The sequence below is a fragment of the Cyprinodon tularosa genome, unplaced genomic scaffold (genome assembly GCF_016077235.1).
Source record: "Cyprinodon tularosa strain WSP-4 unplaced genomic scaffold, ASM1607723v1 ctg339, whole genome shotgun sequence".
NCBI classification, from domain to species: domain Eukaryota; kingdom Metazoa; phylum Chordata; class Actinopteri; order Cyprinodontiformes; family Cyprinodontidae; genus Cyprinodon; species Cyprinodon tularosa.
Window position 1 is genome coordinate 206,856 of NW_024039051.1, and position 19,405 is coordinate 226,260.

The window sequence follows — 19,405 nt, forward strand, 5'->3', positions numbered from 1 at the left end:
GGAAGAATGGATATCTGGAAAATGCATTTACTTCATGAGTCATGTAAGATTATCACCCTCCTTTGGTAGTAAGAGAGAAAAACACTCATATGTTCTAGCCTTCTTTATATAGTACTCATATATACCATTATTAAACAGAAGTACAGCAAAAAAGTAGAATTAAACAACTGTCTGCTTTTATGGTAGATTTCAAGCACAGCTGAAATCTAACAAGCTATTTTATTCATTTCAAGATACAGATTCAATAATAAAAGATATTTCTATTCTAAATGTTTCCATTTCAATGCTGTTACCTAATAGACCAGTTCACCTCCAGTCAGTTCCTCCTAATACTATAAGATGATAATAAGTACATAGACCTAAGTAATGTCATTGTGAAATTATATACATTTTGAATAATCAAACATTAGTGAAACTATAAATTTATGCATAACTCTGACAGGAGGTAGCCTTAGGCTTCAAAATGTAAAGAGCAAAAAATTAGAAAAACAGTTTAGGATATTTCTCGTGAGGGATTTATGTCTATGAAGCTACTAGCATGTAGAATAGATCTGTTTGGAAGGACAATGTTTTAGATCCTACTTCACCACATTCCTTCCTGTGATGCTTCCTGAAGGTTCTTTCATATCTCTCATATTTCCTCAAAACATTTTATGTTAATTGACATCAAATAGATTCTTATTTGTGATAAAAAAAAAAAACAACAAATTTATGTTCTGTGATCTTATAAGCTACATATTTTCAATCTCTTCAGGTTTAGTAACTTGGTTTTATTCATCCAGACATGCAGGAATGCTGTATAGTGGAATGAAGCCTCCTGTGAAAAGTTCACAAATGATCACAAAGCATACGAGCATTGCTCCAGTTCCATATTTATAATAATTTATTTTGTATACAAATGGCATCAAATGAAAAAGAAAGCAGCAGCAGATTAAAAAAACTAATATTTTATAGAAGCTTTTTTTTTTTCCCCTCAACAGATTCTAACAAAGCAACAAAGCTGGATGTGTTTTCTGGAGAGCTGCTAGTCCATTGTATTTTTTTTCTTTTTTGAGGGGGTCGGATATTTTGTTGCATAAATTTGTTTTGCATATTTTCTAAAAGCAGCACTTGAACTAACCCTGCAAATGCTACATTCAGTAAATATTTACCCTTTGACTCCTGGATTAATCATTAGAAGAAAACAAAAACTCTACGAAGCTCTCATCATGAGGCTGGTTTAGCTGCATTAATTACAGTGTGGTCCAAAAGTATTCATACCGCTGGAACTTTTCCCCATTACCGCCACAGACCTTAATGTTTTTATTGGGATTTTATGTTACAGATCACTGAAGGGAAATCTGCTCTTGGGTTTGCCCTTTCAGGGGGGTTCCACGGCAATTCATCCATCGCCATCTAACCTCATCTTCCATCACACCTTCCTGTCCTTTTTAACTCCACCTGTAAATCATCTTTTGGTCTTACACCAGCATCAGCATCCCTCCACAGATGCTCACTATCCCTCACCTGTGGGTAACCAAACCATCTCAGTCTACTGTAGCTTCTCTGGCTTTATCTCCAACTCATCCAACATGACTGGTCCTTCTGATGGACTCATTCCTGATCCTTCCTATCCTACATCGAACCTCAGCATCTTTATCTGCCTCCTATTTCTTCCTTCTAAACTGAACACTTAGATCCATGGGCGGTTCTAGACAGGGGACAACGGGGGCCAGTGCCCCTCATGTCCTGGCCCCTGTACTGAAGACATTATGCTTAAAGAAATTCTAATGATAAGCGCTGGAACAAATGTGGTTACTTTGGATCTATTTCATTTTTTTTCTGTTTTACTAATTATTTAAAAACAATAAGTTGATAGCTTCAGTGGTATTGAGATTGGATCCCTGTTTTCAAGTGCTAAATGTTTTTTCAAAACAAATTTTTACAGCTGAAATTATTGGTTTTTCTTGTGTTCTAATTCAGATTTGATAGAAGACGGTCATTTTAACTTAAATTAACTCAAAAATATGTAAAATCCCTAAATTATGAATGTATATTGACCTAATAAGAGAGAGAATTTTAATTAAACCTACTGTAATTTTCGGACTATAAGCCGCAGGTTTCACACAAACTGTCTTGCGCACGCAATGTCCGTCTTTCTCGCTGTCGACTTGTCTCGTACCACTCGCGGTAGAAGTCTGCTTCCGGAGGACCTCTGCATTACTGCGCGAAGCTACCGTACTTGCGTGTTGAAGCAAATGTGACGTCAACATGGTGGATGGTAAAATCCATAGATTTAGGTATTACCCTAGTGGCCGTTAGCTGTACAAGTCCAAAGATAAGCCGCATTGTTAAATAAGCCGCAAGGTCGAAAAATGGGGGAAAAAGTCGCAGCTTATAGTCCGAAAATTACGGTAATTGAATAGAAATTTCTCTTCATGCAGCTATATTAATATATTTGAATCCCGTGCCCTTTTTTTCATGTCATGCTTTTTTGTGCCCCCCATGAAAACATGCTGCCCCCCTCCTGGCCCCCTGCTACATTTGGTCTAGAACCGCCACTGCTTAGCTCCACCTGTTCCAACCTCCTTTGACATATTTTATTACCTCTTTAAGGCTGAGGAATAATGAGTGAAATCTAAAAACTGTGGCACATATTTGTATTCAGTCCTCTTTAAAATAAAATCAATTAATGCAACTATCTGCCTCTTAATTACTGAGCAGGTCATATGGTGTAATCTCAACATTAATCCAGCTGTTCTGGGATGGCCTCAGAGGTTTGTTAAGAACATCACAGAACAACTAACAGCACAAAGATGAGGAACAAATCAAAAAATCTTACTTTCACAATTAAATCCATCTTCTGAAAGAGAAGAATTAGATGGAAATTGAAACCCCCGTCACATGGCCATGCATCTAAACTAACAAGCCAGGGCAAAGCCAGCATGAAGGCCTACACACCCTTCATCAGAGCCAGATCAGTTGTTTAGTAGCTTGCAAGAACAAAGTTGGTTCTTTGCAGGATGCTTCAAGCAGGATTCATGGGAGGCCTTCATAGGGCAGCTGCAGTATATATGTCACTTTTTCTGCACCCAAACTCTACATATTTCTGACCAACCACAGGTTTTGTTGAACACAAGAAACAAAAGGTTCAAAAGGAGATCTTAAAGTGGTGGTAAAAATATGCTATAAGCCAAATATCATTGGGGTAAGTCAAAGTGGCTTGATTAGAAATAAACTCACTAAATTAATTTTCTAAATTGAACAATTATTCTGGTAGCATTACTCCTAAAATAAGAAAAACTGGTAAATAATACCCAAGATCAACTGAAATATCTTGAAAAATATCAAGAAAAAGATGTAGCACTGGCTTAATTTTCTTGCAAATATGTTTTCTTTCAGGAAAAAAAAAATGTACATAAACAAAAGTTTCTCTACTTTCTTCAAATTGTTTTTGCAGAGCAATCTGAGAGGCAACCAAGCAGCCTATAGGGACTCTTGAGGAGCTGCAGAAATCCAAAGCTTAGATCCTGACAGGACAACTATTAGTTGTAGTTTATAAATCAGGCCGTCATGAATGAGCACCTAAAATATAGCCTGTATAAAGCTGTGGAGGAGATACAGAGAAGTTGAGCTCTGGTCAAATGAGACCTCACTAAAACAGCATGAATGAACCTAACCACACAATCCATAAAATTAAGTTGTAGTAGCGGCAGCAGCATGGGGATGCTTTCCTTCAGCAGGGACCAAATGAAGGACCACGCTGGAAGAAAACCTGCTAGAGGTCGCTCAACATTTGAGACTAAGCGACAAGTTCAGCCTCTAGCTATGAAATGACTTTAAATAAGCAGCCAGATCTAAAATGCAATTATTTTGATCAAAGCATCTCCTCAATGTAGGAATGGGCTACTTATAGTCCAGATCTAAACTGATGGAGAGACGGTCAAGGCTTCACAGATGTTCTGCATCTAGGTTTAACCAAACAAAAGCTATTTAGCAAAGAAAAATCTGCTATTTTTAAAGAAATACCTAGCACAGGGGTCGGCAACCCGCGGCTCCGGAGCCGCATGCAGCTCTTTAGCGCTCCCCTTGCGGCTCCCTGGAGCTTTTTCAAAAATTTCTGAAAATTAAGTTGTTTTTTTTTCTTTTGTTTTAATATGGTGTGCAGGAGGTCAAACAAAAAATAATCATGTTTTCCAATGCTGTAAACATTTGTGTAATAAATAAATTTAAACAATAATTTGCGTCATAGCCGTAGAGATCAGAGGTCATAACTTGCAACCAGCGCTGCACAGTGCCAGGCTGCTGGTGTGTCTCGGACCATGGATCCCAAAAGGGAAAAAAGGAAGATATCTGAGAAAAGAGGATTCAAAGGATGGACCGAATCATTTTCTTTCATTATCAATGCGGAACGATTGCCTGCATTTTTGCTTGGTAATGAGAGGTTGGCAAAAGATAAAAATAAAAATTTGGAAAGGCATTTCCAGGGAAGGCAAGCTAAATATGCAGCCAACAACCAAGCTGGGAGGGAGAGAAAAATGGTGACTGCAGAACTTCTGGATAAATTAGAGGAGAGCAAATGTAGATTTAAGAAGTGGATTACATCTCCAAACTCCACTACTGCTGCTAGTTTTGTTGCAAGGATGGAAAACCGTCCACAGATCGAACAGGTAGAGCTCTGATGCAGGGATGGGAACTTTCTTCCATTTTTTCCCCAAAACCCAAAAAATATAAATCACACCAAGGAATGCTGGGATGGGGGATTTCAGGGTTAGAGAGCTCTGCTCTGATGGGTGTCAGTTCCTGCTTGGTTCCTCATGACTCAATCAACTCCTCCCAACAGAAACACGTCCAACATAGAGAGATTCCTTGATCATTTCATCAATGCAACAAAACTTAAACCGCGCGGTAAAGGGCTGTTAAGCGGCGCGTGATGGGAGCGTTCACTGCTCGTCCCTCACCTCATGCTGCTATGTGACATTTGCTCGAGGATAAAGATTTAATCATGAATGCTTATTATATATTTAAGCTCACATAGTCATTTTCTATAGTGGGATAAAACACCCGTGTTTCCATACGAGGCATGTATAAGACTTTTACATTTTTGCGGCTCTAGACAGATTTATTTATTTTTTATATTTTTGGTCCAATATGGCTCTTTGAGCAGTTTGGGTTGCCGACCCCTGACCTAGCAGCTACAATTGTGGCAAAAGGTGGTTCAACAGAATATTCCATTTAGAATTTGATTTCCATTTTTTTTAAACTTACCAAAAATCAGTAAAAATAAAAATAAAATAACTAAATCTAAAAACAGTCTTCCTGCTTCACAATGATACACCTTTTTTAATCTGTCACACAAAACCCAAATAAAATGCTCTGAAATTAGTGGTTGAAACGTGACCAAATGGTAGCGAGCTCTAGAGCTATGAATACTTTTAAAGGCACTGTACCTAAAGGGATTCAAGCGGTGAAAAGTTAGGTCAGAGAGACTTTGCATAGCTGCTGTCAGTCTGAAGTGGTTCGTTGTGGCTCAGCTGCCATGCTCCTCCAGGTCCAGGCTCTTTGCTGCAGGGTTAATAGTCATCTCCTCGGCTAACTACCTCTTTGCAGGTGGGCCTGAGAAGGATGGTGTGCTCGTACTGGGCGGTGTAGCTGCCCTTGATGTCGCACAGAGGCGGGTACGGGTCTATGATGCCGAGGTCGCACAGGTTCTTCAGCGCCATCAGGTATTTGCTCTCACCCAGGCGGTCCAGCCAGCGCCGGCAGAAGGCAAGCGTGCCGAAGTTCTCATTGATGACGTTCAGCAGGTGTTTAGCCCTTGGCAGTCTGTAAGACAATTTAAAGGTTAAAAAAAGGGAGTCTACTCGTAAAACGCCACTAGTGTGTCAGTGAAAAGGTCAAATGTGAGGATTAAACCTTATCGGCACATGTCCAACATTAAAGTTTTTCATGTAGTGAGAGCAATCCATGTCGTCATGGACTGCGCCTCTTCCGGTGCTGCCAAACGTCTCGATGGCGTAAGCTTCACCTTCCTGAAAGGCAGGAAAAGAGCCGCTCATTACGCTGCTGACGCAACATGAAGAAATGCCATGAAAACTTAAAAGGGCAGGAATGAGAGGACGCAGTCGGTGCAGAAAACAGGGTGAATGACAGAGTAAATTTGACCAAAACCTCCAGTTGACAGCTGCTAATTTATTCACATAAGGTGTAAGAAGGACAGTAGTGGCCGTCAGCTCTGATTGGCTGCGTCTCGCTGACATTTTGTGCCTCTATCAACCTGCGGTTGTTATTGGAGTCCCAGTGGTATTAGCTGATAACGCTGCACCGCCCTCTGCCGCTGCACCGATAATCAGGCAAAGTGCTTGCAGCCCCACGGCACGCCTAGCTGCTGCTCCACTCTCTGATCACAAAAGCGGGGGTAATGGGCCTGTTACACCGACACACTTCAGCTAAAAATACAATGTGCAAAAGGTGCCACATCAGCATCCCTCCTTTGCCCTTATTGCTCCCCTCCCCCTGCAGCCTTCAGCTTGACAAAGCAACTTGCTGCTTCTGATCCAACACAGCCGTTTCATGCACCTGTGCAAGACACAAGACCTGCAGATCTTCACTACAGGGGCGGATTTATGACATCTGGGTCCCTAGGCAAAGACAGGGGGCCCTCTGAATTGAGAAGAGTTAGTTTGGATTTTATATCAGCAACACAACATAGTGCACATTGTTGAAGTAGAATAAAAATTATCTTTTAAAAAATGAAATACACGGCATAGATATCTGAAAAGGGTGCCTTGTTTCTGTCATTTTTGTATATGACTGTGTTGATTTTCTTCACTAAAGGGAAAACAGGATAGGGAGGAAAGCAAATATTTATTGCATGATACTTGAAGTATTGTGTAAGATCATAATAGATATATGTTCAAAACGTGGCTTTCCATAAGAAGAGTGAACAGATTAGGCATAAAAATGTAATAAGGTCTAGGTGTCTGTTTCAAATACTGAAGTAAATATGAAGCAACTTGCCGTATTTTCGCGACTATAAGGCGCATATAAACGTCTTTTTTTTTTCCTCAAAATGTGCGGTGCGCCCTATGTGTGTTGTTACTGCAGACGTTGTTGAGACCACCGTGAGAACGTTAAAGGGGGAAGTGTTTGCGTGGATTGTGTATGTGTGTTTTATGGAACGGTGCCATTTTTCCACGCATCACCACCGCTATTAATCTGTGACTCCATGCATGCCCATCTCACAGCCGATGTGAAAAACATGGTGAAACAAATGAACGCTGTGCTCGCTGTTATTCCGGGAGGTCTGACAAAGGAACTTCAACCGCTCGACATCGGTGTGAACTGGCCGTTCAAAGTAAGGCTGCGAGCGTAGTGGGAGTGATGGATGAACGACGGAAACCACAGTTTCACCAAAAGTGGAAGGCAGCGCCGGGCAAGTTACGCCACCGTTTGCGGATGGATTGTAGATGCTTGGACTAACGTGTCTGCTGGCTCTGTTGTTCCAGCTTTCGCAGAAGCCGGCATCATTTCCAAGGAGCTGCGCTGCACGGAAAGTGACTCTGACAGCGAAGAAGGGGAAATTGGCATGTCTGATTTAGCGCAGCTGTTTAATTCAGAAACAGAGGATGATGACTTTGATGGGTTTGATTAATACTTTGTAATAAATACATGAATAAAGCACAAACATACTCAGTTTTGCTCCCGCTCTATTTTTAAATACGCAGTAGAGGTATTTAAACGTAGCAGAGTATATGTACCGGTATATAAAACCCACGCCCTATAATCCGGTGCGCCTTATGTGTGTGTTAAATAATGGCACACATAACTGAGACTGCGCCTTTTAGTATGGTGCGCCTTATGGTCGTGAAAATACGGTATTTCAATTGTACTGGAATTTCTTTTGTGACACATTTCTAACCACTTTGATAGAAGCTTCAAAAGATAGATTACATAAAAATCTAATTTAGCAGTTAATAATTCCTGAAATATCTGTCAGGTAAAGAGGGACAGAGAAATGCACCGAATAGTCATGATGATGTTGCTTTTGCTCCTTAAGGCAGATTTGACTAATGGAATTAGAAACATTTTCTGGGAGCAGGCCTCTGAACCCTAACCTGACAACAGCTAGATGCATGTCTAGCTCCGCCTAGCTCTAGGCGGAGCTAGACATGCATGCCTAGCTAGACATGCAAGCCTAGACATGCATGCCTAGCTCTAGGCGGAGCTAGACATGCATCTGACTGTTGTCAGGTTATCTGAACCCACCTAGAAGTGACTGAGTATTTTTTAGGCCCTGCATGCGGCCCTGGCTACAGAGTCTTTTGCTGCCTTTGTCAGTTTTTCCAAATTTATATTGCTCTGTATTTAGCTCCACTCACCGTCCCTTCCACTAACAGCTTTCCTTTCCTGCACAAAGAAAAGAAACCAGCAGCATGTAGGTCAGGAAGTTCAGTTTGAGCCTCGCCTGAACGCAGCTAGCCTCGTGAGACCATCCTGATCTCGCGAGCTTTCAAGGTTTCACTCGCAGATCATTCCGGCTACTTTCCGTTAAAGAAAATTTGGAGCCGTTCACCAAACGAACGTCCAATCAGCGTTGGCTTTGAGGCGGGTTGAGGTGTGACGCAACGAGAAGTGCGACAGTTCGGTCTAAAGAACATGGCGGCTTCAGCCGATGAAACTAGCGTTAGCATGGCTATTGAGCAAGTTTTATCGGAATTGCAGAGTATTTCTTCACTGAAAGAAGAGCAAAAAATGTTTTTGCTCTTCTCCCGACTGGTTTCGGCAAGAGTTTGATCTACAGTATCAATTGGCTCCTCTTCGTCGTCGCTCTGTTAGTACGTCATATGCTTCGTTGATCTGATTGGTTTATTTGGCCCGTCTATCACCAACATAGGCCAATCAGCTAACAAGTATTTTCGCCCCTTCCCAAAATTACTTCAACAGAAGATTTCCAGATGGATATGCGGAGCAAATCTAGCAAATCCATCTGGCGGAGTCAGATTAGAACGCAGCGGCATCTTTCTCATAATTTCGAAGTATGTTGCTTTTCATTTTGTTGGATTTCAGACACAAGAAGGAGGGGAACTGAGTTCTTTTTAGTAAAATAATTTGCAAACATAATTTTTCTTTCACTTATCTCAATAAATCTACTTTCAAGGTTTTAATAAGAGACCCCTTAAATGTCAAACAAACTCATTTAACAGGAGCTTCTATTCATTAACTTATATATTGCAGGTTAAATGTTGTACTTTGTGTGATTATTGTTTTGTAAGAAGATAAAAATTAACGCTCTGATTTGTGCAACACCTCCTCACACCTTTTGTATCTCAACCAGCTGAATATTCATCCATTTAAGAATTAATCAGGTTTGTTCATGAAGTCAAACAGCCAATCAGTGCCTTATTCCAGTGGCTCCAGCAAAAAAAAACAATAAACAAACTCTTGTTGAATTTCATGAGAGATTCTGGCCTGAAAACAATTGTTAGAGAAATTGTTTGAATCCAAACCTCCATCCTGGTTGCCTCTCCGCCTTTCACAATAGGAACAGTCTTCCCTGAGTGTATCCTGTACTGTCCAATCGAGTGGCCGTTAAGGTTTCTGACTGGTTTGACTGCCAAGAAAAAAAGAAATAACACCAAAAAACAAATGTAATTATTAAGTTTAAAGCAGAGGCCGACCTGAGAGGGAAAACAAACCATCAGGCTGCTTTTACCTTGATACGTTTTCCCATCTATCTCCACTTCATAAGACTCCATGACCTCCTGGATGGTTTCACCGACGTCGCACAGACGCACATCTATTCCAGCACACTAGGAGAGACCCAATAATCACCGTACTCAGAAGGAGACATTTTAAAGCTTAAAACTTTTACTTTCATTAATACAGTCACATAATACAATTTAAATCATCAGTCAAAACGTATTTACTCCCACAGTAGTGGGGCCAAATTTATTGTAACCTTAGATACTTAGTTTTTACTCCAAGGTACTACTAATCTATTGGCATAGCCATAATAATTCCCTCCGCCAAGGAGGTTATGATTTTAGTAGCTTATATCCGTCTGTCTGAAATTGAATTAATTCTTATAAAAAATTAAGGCCTTATTAAAAAAGAAAAAAATGTATTGACTTTTAGTAATTTTTTATGACCACCGGAAACCCTGTTACTGTTTAACGTAATTTTTATATAAATAAACAGGAATACTATAGTAATAGATTGGGTCATAGGACGGGCTACCAATACTGACCTATGAACTAGAGGAGTCGGCGTTCACCTGAACTTCATAGATAATAAACATATTTCTATTGTTTCTTTTCATTTTTAATTTGCTTTTAGATATTCTCATTACGAAATCCATATAAATCATCAAATGTTCTAATTTATTGATATGATAAAATGCTTCATAAATGCTTCAAAATAAGAGCTTCAGTAAAAAATAACATTTCAGATTTAGTCCACTGGTGAATTGTTCTGTATTCCAAAGATGCTGAGGGCACCCCATGTTGTCCTTGAGGGCCCCTTGGTGCCCACGGGCACTACGTTGGTCACCCCTGCCTTAGAGGCTGAAACTCTGTCTAGATTAGAAGATTTCTGTAAATATGCTGGGAAGACAAATACATCCTCTCTGATGATAAGTATCTGTTTGTCTCATTATATAAAAAAAAAAGAACAACAGAAATGAGTGGGTGGGACTGTTACCTTTATTCCAGTGTCGGTTGCGTCTCTCACAGCCTCCAGAAGTCTGTCGTACTTTGGATTGAAAGTGACGGTGAATGCACAGTCTATTATTCGACCTGAAAGGAAAAACAAATGATTAAAATAATTACTCCCCTGTTCCATGTACCAGTAATAATCAATTGGCTAAAAAGTCAAAACATTTATTTATATTGTGTCAGTTTAGAGCGCTATGTGAACATTATTGGTATTTGTAGCATAAACAGGAAGGATAAAGAACAATTTTTGCTAATTTAAAGACATGGTCCCACTCAATGTTTTGCAGAAAGTTTCCTTTCAAGCGTTTTAGTGTGTCTCTATGATGTGCACATCTATCTAACATCCTTCTCCCATTCTTCCCATTACCAGACTGAATTTAGAGTGTTTAGTTTTAAAGCCTTGTCACCAGGGCGACAACTAACGATTATTTTGCAAATTGATTAATCTCTCAATTATTTTTTTCGATTAAACGATTAATAATTGGAGAGCCAAAGATTCCTTAAAGAAGGCTTTTTATAAAATTAAACCAGGTGAAACTCAAACTTTTCCACTTGAGTTCTGGATAGAGCATATTGACAGAGCCTTTTTTTTATATATCTTTAATGCAAAATGTTTAGATTTTTTTTTTTTTTTTTTTTTTTACAATGTTGGCATAATTACTGCTCAATGTGTGTTCCTCTGTCAGCTCCAGGCATGTTTTACAGTCTCTACACTCCAATTAAAGATTAATCGATTGCTAAATTAGTTGACCATTATTTCAATAATCAATGAATCGCGATTAATCTGATTGTTTCAGCCCTACTTGTCACAGTGTCAAGTTCATTTAGGCCATTGCAACTCATGAATATCTTTCATCTAAACTATTTTAGTGTAGTTCTGGGTTTATGTTTAAGATGGCTGAAATGGAGCTTCTGTCGTTCTTAGTAACCTTACATTTCCTGTTTCCCCTGCATTTGGTTTTATTTAGGGATTGCAAAATAAAAAGGGTTCATCACAAATGTATGCTAAACTTTTAGGATTTAACTAATAAAAACTTTAAAATCTGTGCATCGTTTTTTTTTTTTCCACATCACAACTATAAACTACTTCATGCAGATCTATAGCGTCAGATTCCACAAAAATACACTGAAGCAGGCTCGGACAGGCAATCTGTAATACTGGGCATTTGACCAGTGGGCCGGTCCTAATTTCAGCGTAAATCATACCGGCACCAACACTTTCTCTCCGGCCAAAAAACCTACTTGTGACAGTAAATAACTCAAAGAGCTCAAGAAGTAATACAATGTTAACTTTCTAAATTATGCATGCAGTTTATATAGCCCTTCGTTGTCATGGTGTCATTTTCTATTTCTTCAAACTGTAAAATCCTTGCAACAAACTAAATTATAATCAAACTAAAATGCTTTCTTTAAACCAAACTACGATGTCCCTCCTATATTTGGAGAATTTAATTTAGAATATTTAGCAAAAATATGTTGCGTTGCATTAAGTGGTTTTGCATCTAAAGGCCAACGTTTCCCGTCTTACGTGCATTGTTGTCTGGCTTCGTGCAAGTGTGGACGTTACGCAGCAGCAGTCACTGTTGCGTCCGGGTTAATAACCAAAGCCAGTAAAACCGCATTAAAGACGTCTTGGTGATGGTTGGCATATGGTGTCATTATCTATTTCTTCAAACTGTGAAATCCTTGCAACAAACTTAATTCTAATAAAACTAAAATGCTTTCTTTAAACCAAACTACGATGTCCCTCCTATATTTGGAGAATTTATTTCAGAATATTTAGCAAAAATATGTTGCGGTGCATGATGTAGTTTTGCATCTAAAGGCTAACGTTTCCCGACGTGCATTGTTGGCTGGCTTCGTGCAAGTGTGGACGTTACGCAGCAGCAGTCACTGTTGCGTCCGTGTAAATAACCAAAGCCAGTAAAACCGCATTAAAGAAGTCTTGGTGATGATTGTCGTGTGATGCTTGAAGATAGATCGGTTAATCCACAACGTGTATTCGTATTGTGTTTCACATTTAAGACGCACACGTTGGACTATGCTTCTATTTTTTTTTTTCAGGGCGGGGGTTGGTGGGAATCATAAGTGGGCCGGTGTAGATGGGAAAAATGCCAGGGAACTGAAACGTTCCCAGTCTGTGCCTGCACTGAAGTTTGTGGTTTTAAAGGCATACTATGCAACATTTTTCAGTTAATTAATGTGTTCCATAACGTTTTGGATGATTAAATGAGTCATTTCAGGTTGAACAAAGGTATTCTCGGCCGCCCTGGTGGTCTGTGGGGGAAATACCGCACTTGCAATTGCAGGAGCCCTCGGCCCGCACCCACAGGCTCAGAAGTCTCGCGAGAGTCGGTCTTGCTTTGCGGCGAGAACTGCTACACGCCCCCAGTTAAAAACATGCTCGTTGCTAGCACAGTGGCGATCTTTGTGCAGTTATCATGGCGGAACCAGCATGAAAACAGCGAAAGCCCATGTCGGAGCAGGCAAGAAAGAGGAAAAGGGCTCCGGACAGAGAGAGGAGTCGTACACGGGTGAACATCGGGCAAGCTTTTTCCGAATGGCGAGAGCTAAAATAAAAGTAGGCTGCAAGGCTGACGTGGACCTCGCGTTTCTGCTGATGCGATTGTAAGTAACATTGGAATGGTTTCTCTCTCTCTGTGTGCATGTTCATACTTTCACTGTGTTAGTCATTCGTTGCGTTCGCCTGTCTGCTAGGCTCAAAACAACCGCACCTGGCTTGACGGAGAAACCAGGAGAACAGCTGAGCATATTTACGACAGTGCACTTTTACTTTCGCAACCTGGGGGGAGCTTCGCTGGAAAATCAACACCGGTTGCATAGTGTACCTTTAAAATGTGGAAAAGTTTAGGGGGTATAAATACTCAAAAGAGCTGTTATGAGAGTGAAACTTTGAAATTCTTCTGTTCCACTTAGTGTAAAATATTATATCCCTAAAGCACTGGAGGAGTAATCAAATCAACATATTCTCATTATCAGTTCGTATGAAATCTTACGAAAACTTATGCACAGTATTTCGTACGTTTTGGACGTTTTTCCTCAAAAAAACAGATCAGTGCGCATGCGCAGGCAGACAGACGAAAAAAGCAGATCCGTGGACGGACGTAAAACTGGGACATACAGTGCAATAATTACTTCTTCATGTCTCTAACTACGTTTCTTGATGTTTTGTATATTAGGGTTAGGGTTAATTGTATGTTCAATTCTGTTTTTGAATGGTGCGTAAGATGCGCATGCGCAAGGATATCTTGTCTCGAGGCAAGACGTAAAAATACGACGAAATAAGACGAAAAAAACGTCTAAAACGTACGAAATTACGGTGCATAACTTTTCGTAAGATTTCATACGAACTCATAATGAGAATACACTGATCAAATAGGTGTTACCATTAATGTGTGTTCCAAAGTCAATTTTGCAGACATCGTCGTAGCGCAGCACGGTGGGGTCTCCTGCGTTTGGGGTGTAGTGGGCCGCACAGTGGTTGATGGAGCATCCAGTTGGGAAAGCTAAGCCGGCGTTCAGCCCGTCTTCTTTAATGAGCCTCCTGGAGCAATCCTCCAGCTTCTCACTGAGGCAAACCCAAAGCAGCAAAGAGGGTTAAAGGTAGATTAGATTAGATTAGATGAGCTTTATTGATCTCACAGCGCAGAAATTCACTGGTCACATATTGGTATAGAAGTCAAAGAAGGTGCAAACAAGGAGGAAAAAGGTGCATTAAGAATAAACAAGCAAGCACTGTATATACAGTATATCAAGATAAGAATAAGAATTAAGGTGCAAGTGTACATGTATCACACACAATGAAAATAAAAATAAGAAATAGAAAATAAAAAATACAAGGGAGTAACACAGAGATTTGAGGTGATATGTGTACAATCAGGATGGCTTACAGGTGGATTAACTTTTACATTAAAGTGTACTAGGTAAGGAACAACGGTGAGGTAGTGGTATGACTATTATATTCACATATATTGCACAGTCAGCATATTGCACAGAATATTGCACAGTCAATAAAAAAAACTATAATATAGTTGCACATTGGTTGTGCAGATCTTAAAGAAAGCTTTATCAGCTTGTTTCTTACCAGATCTCTATCATGGTCATCCCCGGTTTGATCCAGCTCCTGACATAGGAGCGCACCTGTCGGTGGGCCTCGGCCGCCTGCCGGAAGTCGCTCCACATCTCCTCGTTCGCCCGGTCCATTGCCCGCTTCTCCTCGCTGGTCTTCCGCCACGCTGCGCTGCGTCTAAAAAGCCGTTTGTGGCCACATGAAGATATGAAATTCATTATTTTCTCATTCCACAAAAACTGTCAAAAAGAACAAACACAGTTTTGCAGAGAGGTGTATGTGTCTCTGTGTAAAGTTAGGGGACCTAAATAAAAACTAGGCACTGCAGGAGTCTTTTGGCCAAGTGTGGAGGTCACACACCCGTCTTTCGATGGGGGGTATTCACACTCTTCTCCCTTTGGAAAGTCACCGTTGGGATAGAGCTCACAAATAGGTACTGAGGGAGGGTCAGTCTGTCCCTTCACTGTGGCCCAGATAGAGAAAAGTAGAAAAAGATGAAATAAGAGGGGTACAGGGCAAACACTGCTTCAGATCAAATAGCCTTTAACAAATAAAAGTATCTATCTTAAGACATTATTATAATGTGTTTGATATAAGTGAAGAAAAGTTTTTTCTTTAATTATAAATAAAGACTTTTTAAAAAGTGGGATGTGTGCTGGACTTAAAACACTTCTCAGCATAAAGGAGGCTGAGTAAACATTTTACATTTTTATCTAAAGAACAGAGCCTTTCCTAATAGCCTAGTTTAAGCCTAATAAACTTAGGCTTAAACTAAGATAAATCACATGAAACATATACTATGTGAACAATTATGACCAATCAGTTCCCAGGCTTTCAGTAGTTTACCAAGACACTAAGTTTAACCGGCTGCATGATAATACCTTCCTCTGTGTCAAAGCCAGTCACCTTACCTCCTTTCTTCTTCTTTTTCTTCTTCTTCTTTTTGGCGGCTGAGTTTTCCCCTTCATCACCATCTGTTGGAGGCATCATGCAGCTATTAAGGCAAGGGAATATTGATGGCATGGACGTATTTCCCTGGGGCGTCCGCTCAAATTAAAAAAAAATCATGCAGCAGTCATGGCCAGCTGAATCTCACAGTGGCACTTTTAGCACACTTTGAGCTCCAGAAGCACCTGAGCTGCATGTTAGAATCACTGGAGGTGAAGGATATACCTTCTTCTGCATCCTCAGGCCTCTCTTTCTCCTCCAAGGTTTGCTGCTCCAGCTGTGCTGTTACTTCACCAACACCTCCAGCTTCTCCACAGTCCCCCTCTGCTTCCTTTGTCCCTGCTGCAAAGTCACATACTGTTGTGCATACATGTGCACACACACACACAGGTACACACAGTTCATTATTTGTTGCTCATTTCAAGAAAGTGCATACACTATGTTTTGAACTTGGCAGAGCCTGTGAATAATTTCTTGACAGTCTAGTCTTTATGTTCAAGGGCATATGTACCTTGCAGCATTATGCTGTTAAGTGCTGTGTGGAATAAACATGCAATATAATGCAGCAAATGCAGCTCGGCGTTGTGTTAATGATTTTTCCCCTCCTTATAATAAAAATGTTGCAGGTATCAGTGACATCTTTTACTTTCTTCCTGCACTGAACTGTTGCTGCTTCCAGTATATGAAACTTATCCATCTTATATATCTTTTTATACCCCTCATTTTGCAACTTTGAAGGAAATATAAAGCCTATTATTAAATTTTTTTATTTTAAAATTGAGTGTCACTCTCAGAAAAAGAAAAAAAAGGTTGAAAACTCTCCTGTCCCGTATCCAGATAAACAGGAGGAAACATTTTGCGCTGCATTCCTTCCAAAGTGACGCGTCTCACCTGGCACCTGCGTCCTGTTCCTCTTCTTCTTTCTTCTCCTTTTTTTCACAGCTTCGCAGGGGTCCGCTTCCTCTCTTTCCTCGTCTTGCAAGTCGCCTCCATTGAGAAGTTGAGGCTCTACTTCGCGCTGTGGCTCCGGCTCCGCCATGATCAACGACTGAAGAGAGGCGAAGTGACGCATAGTAAGGCTGCCGGGAGCCTCCAAGTGGCCAAAGAGGATAGAAAAAGTCACTGCTGGCCAGATGTGACTTCTTAAGTTTCATGCACCTTTTACTAATATGAAAAGCTGATTTTGCTTTACCTTTTTTTTCTTTTCTTAAAACAAAGATAGGGTTAAAACTGCAACTGATCTAAAATCAGCCGGCCAGAGTCATAAGCAAAGGAAGCTCCTACTTATATTTCTTGCATCAGTGGTTCTTTAGGTGTTAGATGAGCTTTATTGATCTCACAGTGGAGAAATTCACTGGTCACATATTGGCATAGTAAATAAAGACGAAGGTGCTAACAAGGAGGAAAAATGTGCATTAAGAATAAACAATATATATATACAGTATATCAAGATAACCTCTTTCATCTGAGGTCACTTTCGCCAACCAGACTGAGTATTTTTTGTCCATCTTTAAAGCCATTATACTAAATTTGGTTTTGCCCTCCAAGTCAACAGTGACTTTACTAGTATGTTACCTTCTGCTGTGAGCAGGGGTGGATTTAGGAAATCTAGGGTCCTAGGCAAAGACAGGCAGGGGGCCCTCTGAATTGAAAGGACAACACAGAAAACAGACCCATTATACAGATGTAGAAATCTTAATAGAATAGACATACGTTATTTGTTCTGCGATTTGTCCCTCTCTTCTTCTTGTCCCTTTTATTTTTATGTTTTGTAGCTGACTTTATAAGCTGTCTCAAAAGGAATGAAACATTTTTTCTAAGCACTGTTAACTTAGCTGATTGCTTAGCTGATCCTGTGTTTCCAATAAGGCGACAGCAAAATTAAATAACAGTCCTTCTTTTCACTGTAGACAAGCCATGATCTGCTTATCTGTTCTCAATTTTTCATTTGGATGAAATAATATTTGCATGAATCAAACCAGCAGACAAGATAGAGGAGAGCAGGAGGCGGGGTTACCAATCTACTCGCTCTGGAGAGCAGAGTTTGCTGCTTTCGTATGGATTTTTATCAAAAACAAAATTAACATGCACAAATAAGGAATACTTGTATTAACTATACATGTAAACAGAGTTTTATGGGGCCCCCAGGAGCTTGAGGAGACCTGATAGTATTGGCTAAGTGTGCATATGAAAAGACTTCATTGTGCCTCAGCAGCAGTTTAAAGGTATTAAGGAGGAGTTTTGCAAATTTGTTAAAAGACCTGCCCTCTCCACTTAAAAAAAAAAAATGCAGATGCACAACCCTGTACCTGCTCCTGAGAGGGAACGCCTATTACGCGTGTGCGAGATCTAAAATGCCCCCTGACAGCTGACCCCCACAGATAATCCAAGCATAACCTCATGATATGAAAGCATAGGATGCCACAAAACACCTTTGTTTCAATTTTCAAGTTGTGACGCAGTCCTTAATCGAGTTGGTGTTGGTCAGAGAATAAAAAAGAACAATGACTATGGAAGCTCATTGGTAGAATTCCCTGAAAGAAGACCACGATTCATACCATTTTATCATCCGGAGGGGGGAAACATTTAAAGCATACAAAGCATGTAACGTTTCTACTAATGCATTCAATGACTCGTGATTTTATATCCCTTTGATGTTTTATACGCATTTTTATTTTTATTATTATCACCCTGAAGAATATTTCATGGTTGTGTGGAAAGAGAAATATTAGATTGATATAGGGGATATAGGGGAGTGGCAGCCTAGTGGTTAGTTTAGTTTAGTTTAGTTTATTTAGGATCCCCATTAGCTGTAGCAAGCTACAGCTATTCTTCCTGGGGTCCAACAACAAAACATGAAATAAAAAAAAATTACAAATTAAATAAAATTATGTGGACATTAAAACAACATCTCCCATAATCTATACATATACATATATACATACACACATATACACATACATATACATACCCATATACATAAACAGAAACAATCCAAACTAATCAAAACAAACTACAAAGCACAGCAAGTGAAGAAGACAGTCCTAATCGTGTTTTACCTCTATATTTAATAAATGTTCTTTCAATGATTTTTTAAATTTCCTTAAATCAGTTATCAGTTTAATGTAATTCGGCAGTAAATTCCATGCTTTCATACCTCTATACATAACAGTTCTTTTTAAGGCATTTGACTTTACTTTAGGCAAACTAAAGTTTCCTTCAGTCGCATGCCTAGTCCTGTATTCGTGATTCTCTGAACTAAAAGTAAGGTTTGTAAATAACATATAAGGTGTTTTTAATACAGATATGTTTCTAATCATAACAGTCAATGAGTATGAAAGTCTGTCTTTAACCAACAACCAGTTTAACTTTTTATGCATTGTTATGATATTTGTCCTTAAATCACACTTCAATATTATTCGGGCAGCTCTATTTTGTACACGTTGTAGTTTATTTAGCATCTCTCCAGGGGCATTTGACCAGACGACTGGGCAGTAATCCATTTGAGAAAAAATCAATGATTGGATTATCATTTTAAGAATATGTGGGGACATAAAGGTTGCATGTCTTCTTATGACTGTGATTCCTCTACCCATCTTTGCAATCATGTTATTAATATGTTTTCTCCATAATAACGTGTTATCCACCGTCACTCCCAGAAGCTTGGACTCAT

At 39.8% G+C, this 19,405-nt stretch overlaps 1 protein-coding gene across 1 annotated transcript; it reads right to left on the reverse strand.

Moving 5' to 3' along the window:
- Window positions 1–5,117: 5,117 nt before the first annotated feature.
- On the reverse strand, window positions 5,118–16,819 carry LOC119789439 (methionine aminopeptidase 2-like). The gene is made up of 11 exons (XM_038294318.1): window positions 16,624–16,819; window positions 15,958–16,089; window positions 15,696–15,758; window positions 15,145–15,247; window positions 14,800–14,961; window positions 14,102–14,283; window positions 10,681–10,775; window positions 9,695–9,791; window positions 9,489–9,592; window positions 5,896–6,011; window positions 5,118–5,805 (listed from the first exon to the last, which is right to left on the reverse strand). Exons 1-11 carry the CDS (start codon window positions 16,802–16,804, stop codon window positions 5,553–5,555), a joined length of 1,488 nt encoding a protein of 495 aa, XP_038150246.1. The 5' UTR covers window positions 16,805–16,819; the 3' UTR covers window positions 5,118–5,552.
- Window positions 16,820–19,405: the final 2,586 nt, after the last annotated feature.

Coding starts and splice junctions, on each gene's coding strand:
- LOC119789439 (XM_038294318.1), bottom strand. CDS start 16,804: ATGCGTCACTTCGCCTCTCTTCAGTCGTTGATCATGGCGGAGCCGGAG. Junction 16,090..16,623: donor GAACAGGACGCAGGTGCCAG/GTGAGACGCGTC, acceptor TATGCACAACAG/TATGTGACTTTGCAGCAGGG. Junction 15,248..15,695: donor GAAAAAGAAGAAGAAAGGAG/GTAAGGTGACTG, acceptor TCTGGGCCACAG/TGAAGGGACAGACTGACCCT.